Source organism: Littorina saxatilis, linkage group LG1 (genome assembly GCF_037325665.1).
Source record: "Littorina saxatilis isolate snail1 linkage group LG1, US_GU_Lsax_2.0, whole genome shotgun sequence".
Lineage (NCBI taxonomy): Eukaryota > Metazoa > Mollusca > Gastropoda > Littorinimorpha > Littorinidae > Littorina > Littorina saxatilis.
The window spans coordinates 80,590,006-80,597,611 of record NC_090245.1 but is presented as its reverse complement, the minus strand read 5'-3'; the positions used below and the strand labels follow the sequence as shown (position 1 = coordinate 80,597,611).

The following is a 7,606-nucleotide window of genomic DNA, read 5'->3' as shown; positions in this document are numbered from 1 at the left end:
GCAGACACCCTTTCACTGCTGAGTGTCTTAGTATTGTAAGATGTGTGATTTGAATTTTGGTTTAAAGGTGCCTTTGGTTTGAACACCCCTACCCCTACGAGGCAGAAATACAAAGAAATAGAAGGAAATTGAGCCTATTTGGAACCAGACTTTAGTATGTTCCCATGGGGGGATTCACGGTGCGAATGACACTGCGTCAGCTTGTTCATTTATCTTTAGTATTTTCTTCAACTTTAACTTTTAGGACCATGTATGAGGTTGTGGCAAGCTAAATACACAACAGGACGACGTCTCGGAAAAATAGTAAGGATTATATAGGGAAAAACAACAGTGTCAGTTAATGTCCGTTTTGAAGGTGTTAGTGGTTGGGGATTTTGAAAAGCATCAGACATCAGGCAGATACAATCCTTTCTGCGTGTTCTGGTGCAGAAAGAGTTTTCAGTTTATACATTGGGGTGACCAGTAGATACCGTTTTACAACCATAGCCCCAAACGACATTTACAGAGCCCAAAGAAGGATTAGGGTCAATTTCAAAGCCACTTTTCCATATGAAGCGCCAACTTTATATGAAAATGTGTTTAATAAACATCAAAGGACTGAGGTTGAACTTTCTGATAAGGGACATTTTAAACCTAGTCATTGTCACTTCAACGTTCCCTTCACTAAAGTGGCTAAGATGCCTGGACTATATAGGCAAACATGACTTGTATAATTTTACATCGCATTCTAAGAAAGAGCAGAATTCTCACTATGCGCGCGGTACATTTCTAGAATCGCGTAGCGCAAAGTTGGAATTCTTACAATGTCAATGGTGGCCATTGTTGGAATTCCAACAAAGCGCAGATCATTTCAGGAACAGCGCCGATCACGATATGAGTCGCAACATTTCTTGTTAGGGTGATTCCCCTTGACTGATGTGTTGGCAGTTTGGCAACAGCTTCAACAAGGCAAGATGGACAAGGAAGTTGCAGAAACGCTGGCATATTTTCGCGATAATGCCGCCGATCTTAGGCAGCTAGGCAAAGAATGGGGCCTCAGCGAAAACGAAATCAAAGAATGCATCGAGCGAGCTATGTCGGTCGACCCCAAAGACCTGCCCCGACCAGAAACAACTGCATCCAGAACGACACGTCTGAAGTTCGCTGCTCGTCGGTCATGGCCCAAGATACGGATTCTCCTGTGGATTGCCGGTGTGTTGGCGGTGCTGATTGGAATCGGAGCTCTGGCTTTGCAAAACGATGAGATTGATCATCGCTTTAGTCAGCTCGTAAATCCTTTGCTGTATCCCATCACTCGGGGTCTGCGCCTCGTCACAGTACCACTGCATGACATGTTCAATCTATATGGTAAGCCATGTTTGGATCAACCCATATGGTTTGAGAAATTTCTCGATTTAGCCCCATATTAGGTTCACTACACTCAATGAATAACAACAACAGTTTTTTCAGTACGTGAAGTCACTTTTAGTTTTACATGGCTATTTTGGGAGAAAGCTATGCATGGTTTGTTCATTTGCAAAAAATATGTGGCTGAGAATATTGGCGGGCAGTTGTATTTTCGGATGCTTTTGCTGTGGAATTTCAGGCGTCAACGGATTTTGCTGAACAAATCCTCATTGCTTTGCTTAATTTTTTATTGCAAGGTGTGGATTTCAACTTCACTAAAATTTCCGCCGCGGTGCTTTGGAGAGCTCTTCCATCTTCGACAACGTGATAAAGAACAAAACAAATACTGTCTTACGTAATCAAACACAACATCTTGACGTAAACTACCCAAAAAGAAAGAATTCTGAGACTGTGCCAAAAGGTCAGGTGTCATGTCTACTGTCCCGAATGACACACGATTGCTGACATTTCACCATTGCCAACAGAATAAACAAATAAGAAATAGGTAGAAAATGAATGTGAAAACTGACTTTAATTGTTGATCAGTATTTTCTATACCACTAACAAATAATCTACTTGCACATAGCTGTTTGGCAAATGTATGTTGCATGGGACACACTGACATGAAAGTGGAAGATGTTTTTCCCTCTAGAGAAACTACATATCAAGTTACACTTTTTGTGCTCTTCCATTCCAGTTGGCAATCAATTGTTAACGCATGTTATTAGAAAAAATAGAACGAAAACAGATTAGATAGAATGAAAAATGTACTGGTGATGTCATTTGGGACATACTGACATGAAAACGTCACCTTTTGGCACAGTCTCTTCTCCGTATCGCCGAGACTAATAGACTTCCATGTAGGCTTTTGACGTCATTAGGCCACAAAAAAAAGTTGTATGTTTCTGGTCATCCGACCCTACCTAGTTTTTTCCCGCCGACCCTAGACTTTTTTTTATTGCAAAAAAGAAGAAAAAAAGCGTCAAAACGAAAGTAACAGACGGCAGACGACACAAGGGGGATAACCCCGCATCCCTTTTGTCTCATTTGTTTTGTAATGTGTTGTCTTTCTCTTTGTATAGTAAGTCCAGTCTCTTTGCGTCACTGTATAGTTATTTTCTACCCTGACAAAAAAACAAAAAAACAAAAACAAAAATCCCTACCTACCTACCCTATTTTTTGTAGCCATGTTACCAGAAACATACAACTGTTTTGGAGGGGGGGCCTTAGTTAGACATGACTTCCCGGGCTTACCCCTTCTCTAAAAATGCGCTCAGCGTTGGCTCTTTACGTATTTCGTTACTCCGCAAACGACTCGGCATGCGTAGTGACCACCAAGTTACGCATTTGCGGAGCTACGGAATACGTAGGCTTTACGTGTTCGTAACTCCATGCATAACCTAATTTATGTGCGCTACCGACAAGACATTGGCCAATGGTCTGCTCACAACTTATGTACTCGCTTATATGTGCCAATAATGAAATGTAAAAAAAAAAAGAAATTGTATTACCATACATGTATGCAAATCATCATTCATATATGTGTACAGGTTTTATTTTTATTGTTGTGTAGTTAGTCGTACTTGCAGGCCAGCAACAGCTATATAGGTGCATACATGTATGGTATTCCCTATTTTCCCCCAAAAGTAAAGCACTACTTCCCATGTCTAAATTTTTGTTTTAAATTATGTGTTCCATTAATTATAAGCATAGTAGACTAGTGCAATATGTTGTGTTATGTTTCAGAGTATTTCTTGAGGGACTGCTTTGTGCGTAACCCCCTCTTCAATGAAGAATCCATGTTAGGCGACCACATCTGTGAGAACTGCAACAATGTGACTGCAGCAATGCAGTTTACAGCTGATAGTCTCAAACAGGGCCCTTTTCCTTTTTCCGCCTTCACCGAACCTATATTGGTCAAGGTATTTATTGTAACCTTGCTAGTGCACAGTATTGGGACTTAAGGCCTCACAAAAAGTGATGGTTAAGGTAATCATTCTGTAAAATAAAATAAAAAATAGATTAAAAAAAAGAGTAAGTAGGTAGGTAGGAAACTTTTTTGTGTGAAAAGCTCTCAAGTACAGTAAGTCTGCAGGCTGGCCGTATTTTCTTATATAATATTAGTGTGTGTGGGTGTAGTCTGTATCTTTTCCTGTACAAAAAACAATGCACGGAAAAAAAGTTCAAGGTCGGCAGAAAAAAATAGAGTAGAATGTAGATAAGGTCACTGTAACCACACTTCCATTTTCACTTACAGTATTTGACGGATTACAAGACGCACCGTTTTATAAGCCGCACCCCCGACTTTTAACAAAAAAATTGGGACGAGCCACGTATAGGCCGCGTCACTATATTAGCCGCCGTCGAAAAAAATATAATCAGATCGTGTCAATCAATCAAAACAACCACGCAAACGAAAGTACGGTATTTGGCGAAATCGGCTCCGAGAATAAACAAGTGAAACAAAGAAGAAAAGTGAAAAAGTTTGAAGAAAAATATCACACACACAATTTGTAACCAACACACACATGTAGTCCCGCCCGGAATAAGCTTTTTTGGGATGATTTACGACTTTTGCGCACATTTCGAGCAGACGAAAACACAACATGGCGGCTCTCGCTCCTCCAACTATCGCGAGACACAAAAAACCGAAATCTCGCGCGCGCGAGATCCTGATACATCCGGTGTTTCTCTGTACGCTATCTTGTCACGACGACTTGTTGACAAACGAAGATTCGCGAAAGAAAGAGAAAAGCGCCGAGTTTTGAGTAGAGAGCTAATAAAGTACCGGTAATCGCTAATCGAGCGAAATGAAAATCCGCGGCGATTTCCATTAGGTGAATGCTATTCAAGTTTAGGTAACATTTTAGCCGCATCTTTTTATAAGCCGCAATGCGATTTTTTTTTTTAAAAAGTCGCGGCTTGTAGTCCGTCAAATACGGTCATCAAATTTTATCATGAAAAATATTCTGATGAAAATTGATATGAAAAATGACTTAATTATTTTTAATTATTTTCTTCAAACACAGCCCATGGGATACTATCAAGCTGATAACTCAGTGCACAAATAGCTGTCCGGCTGTGTCACCATATTGTGGGCAGTTACAATGTGAGATGCATCAGTTGAAAAAAAAATTAGTTGGAAAACGGGAGGTGTAGTTATTGGGAGGAGTTGTTTCTTTGAAGTTTTACTGAACCTGCAACTGCCGAGCCCAGCCATCTTAGCTCTCCATACTGTTTTGACTGTATGAGGATGCTTTTGGAAATCACATTATCTCTTTGTTTCCTTGCAGGGCAAAGGGCCCCTGGTGACCTTTGAGACCTTTCAAAGCATCCTGTCCAAGAACCCTTTTGTGAAGCAGCACATGTTGGGAATATCAACAAACCTCAAGTGGGCCGCACAGGTCACAGATCTGCTGGAAGATGGAGTAAAAGAAAAACTTGTTGCACAGCCAGACTTCCATTTCTTTTGGTAAGAATAATTTTGTAATTTTGAAATAAGTACATGCTTTTTGTTGTTTGAGTTAGTTTTGTTTTCATTCAAAGTTGTTGTAATCGTGGTCTAAAATGGTTTTGATCTTTAAGTTTGTTCTTTTGAGCTGACATTATTTTCCTTTGACATGAAAAAACCCAGTTAATGTGGTAGAAGTCAGACTGTTTTGAATCAGATAAGGTACAGCTCTTCTATTAATTGTTTGTTGGCAGTGTGTACAGTGATGAATTTGGATATTAAGATGTGTGCATCAGCAGGACCAGTCTGCAAAACACTGGTCCTCAGTATCTTCGATGCACTCTAAATACAGACGTCCGTCTCTGAAAACAGACGTTGCTGAACATCTAATGGACAAAGTTTTACAACATAATATGGCCACTTGATATTTTCTCCTCTGTCAGTGCTGACATAACTTACCTCTGTGTGTACAGGCTGTCAAAACAGGCTTCCATCAGCCAGGTCATGAGAAAGGTGTTTCCCAGACCAGATGTGCTGGGGACTAAAGCGGAGGTGGCTATCAAGAAACACATATTCCTCACAGGACCTAAAGCTAAAAGCTTCCACCTGGTGAGTGAGATAGTTACTGTTGGGTGCATAACTTACAACAAAACTTAAACAGCAAAAATGTAAGTTGTAACAGACCAAATTGTCTGCTTGTGGAGTGTAGATTAGCTTTACTTAGCAACATTGACAATGTGGTTTGCGAAATATTTTGCTAGAGGAGTGAACAATAATTATTTCTTTTGCTAACGCTGATATTGTGGTTTGCTTTACACTGTGCCAGCTGCGAATTGTGTCATTGCGGTGCTAAGAGGACCTGTCTGTTGTGTTTCGTTAAGATAGTTGGGAATTATGTGGTTGTCTTGTGAGACTGTTCATTTTGGTAAACAATAGGTTTTTCCTTTTGTCTGCCAGCCGCCCAGTATGATGAGTTCCTTCAACTGGTACGCCCAGGGCTCAGGGTCCTCGGAGGTCACACTAAGTCCTCCTAGTACATGTGGCAGTGACTGTCCACCTGTTACTGTCACCCTGGAGATGCAAGACCTATGTATGTATCAAGAACCTGGATTTTTTTCTCTCTTCTTGGTAATGGTTGTGGTGGCGGATGGCTGGAGGTGAGCGCAGGGGGTGTGTGGGGGGTTGATAATGATGTAGCCAAGAGCAGTCTCACTGTAACCTTGACTAAGAAGAAAACCAAACATGGCTTTTTTGCCTTTTCAATTTCTTTCTGTAAATCTGGTGAATTCTTATGTGTAGCGAACAGTTACTGAATACTAAGCAATATATAAGCATGCAAAAGCTCTGTTCATCAAAGTATGTAACATCAAATACAAATGAGTAAAAGGGGAACTTAAAATTAAGCCCAAACTAACACAGACGAGTTGAGAAAATTTCTTTCATATTGCTTGTGTTAAAATTGTCAGTACCTGTAGTGTTTCAAAACCATATCAATGTACATCAGTCCTGTCCTTAAAAAGATAAACACGTTATGTGGATACATGTTTTCTATTGCAGATGTATCATCTTCAAACATTTTCTCGTCTTGTCTGTTGCAGTGCTTTACAACAGTGAGACGTACACCGCTGAAGTGAAGCCATTAGAGGTTGACATCAGCATCAGCTTCCTGGGCTCCTTCAATCCAAAAGATTAATGATTTAGGAACAAGATGAGGAGGACGAATTGAAGATTTGAAAATGTCGAAGGAACAGTTTTTGTTCACTGTCTTGAACCAGCTGACGTTTATCCAACTAAGTCTTTGATAATAAGTGTCTTTCAATACGATAATTATTTCTACGTGTCTTAATTATGATGATTACCGTACTTTCCGGGTGACAAGGTGCTTCGTTATACAAGACGCACTCCCTTCTTTTAAAAAAAAATTGTAATCCAGTCACCCATTGGACGCAGGGGGCCGATAGGGCGCACCAAAATGACCTAGTTTTTGCCATGAGAGGTGGTTCCCCTGTCATATCTGAGAGAGGAAACACTTCCTGCAACGGGGTCAGTGACCGACTTTAACTGAGTGAAAATATGTGTGGTCTGTGTGTGCGGCCAGATCAAAGGCATTGTGATAGCTGGGTGGCCTTGTTTATAGACAGGACCTTCTTCCCAGGGGTCAATGACCCAGTTTTTGCCATGAGAGGTGGTTCCCCTGTCATATCTGAGAGAGGAAACACTTCCTGCACCGGGGTCAGTGACCGGTCAGTGACCGAGTTTAACAGAGTGGAAATCTGTGTGTGCGGCCAGATCAAAGGCAGGGCAATACCTAGTAGCTGAAACATGCATTATCACAAGTTGTTTGACTGGTACTCAAGCGGTCTCTTTGATTTTTTTCGTATTTCATACACGGATTAGGCGCTTAGACGCAGTGGTCGAACTCGAGGAAAAAAGTCGCGCCTTATGACCCGGAAAGTACGGTACTGTTTTCGCTGAATATTTGTTAAACCTCGAGAAGCAGAAAAAAGATGCCATTTTTGCTGGGGATTTAAGATGTTACCTTCAGGTTGGATAGAAGTACATGTACATTTATAAAAGGAATCTGGAATAATTTATGTTGGCAGTTTTAAGCACCAAAACAAGAGTATTGACACTTACAGTAAACCAGTCTTGTTTCTAAAGAATGAAATATATATAAACTTCACTTATCGAGTTTATAAAGTCACAATTTACCTCCCAGTTGATTGCATGGAGCAGAATAAAATACGTACAATTCACTCAGATTTACTG

The 7,606-nt window shown here is 40.6% G+C and overlaps 1 protein-coding gene across 2 annotated transcripts; it reads left to right on the top strand.

Moving 5' to 3' along the window:
• Window positions 1-898: 898 nt before the first annotated feature.
• Window positions 899-7,599, top strand: LOC138981094 (uncharacterized). 2 transcript variants are annotated; one of them, XM_070353938.1, is made up of 6 exons: window positions 899-1,347; window positions 3,133-3,308; window positions 4,680-4,858; window positions 5,311-5,446; window positions 5,795-5,994; window positions 6,436-7,599. In XM_070353938.1, exons 1-6 carry the CDS (start codon window positions 954-956, stop codon window positions 6,449-6,451), a joined length of 1,101 nt encoding a protein of 366 aa, XP_070210039.1. In that variant the 5' UTR covers window positions 899-953; the 3' UTR covers window positions 6,452-7,599. The 2 variants fall into 2 exon arrangements, with proteins under 2 accessions (XP_070210039.1, XP_070210032.1); XM_070353931.1 differs by having other exon boundaries at window positions 902-1,347; window positions 5,795-5,927.
• Window positions 7,600-7,606: the final 7 nt, after the last annotated feature.

Excerpts from the sequence above, each read along its gene's own strand:
- LOC138981094 (XM_070353931.1), top strand. The coding sequence starts at position 954 with ATGGACAAGGAAGTTGCAGAAACGCTGGCATATTTTCGCGATAATGCC. Across the intron at positions 1,348-3,132 it reads TGACATGTTCAATCTATATG|AGTATTTCTTGAGGGACTGC; the intron begins GTAAGCCATGTT and ends GTTATGTTTCAG. Across the intron at positions 4,859-5,310 it reads CCAGACTTCCATTTCTTTTG|GCTGTCAAAACAGGCTTCCA; the intron begins GTAAGAATAATT and ends CTGTGTGTACAG.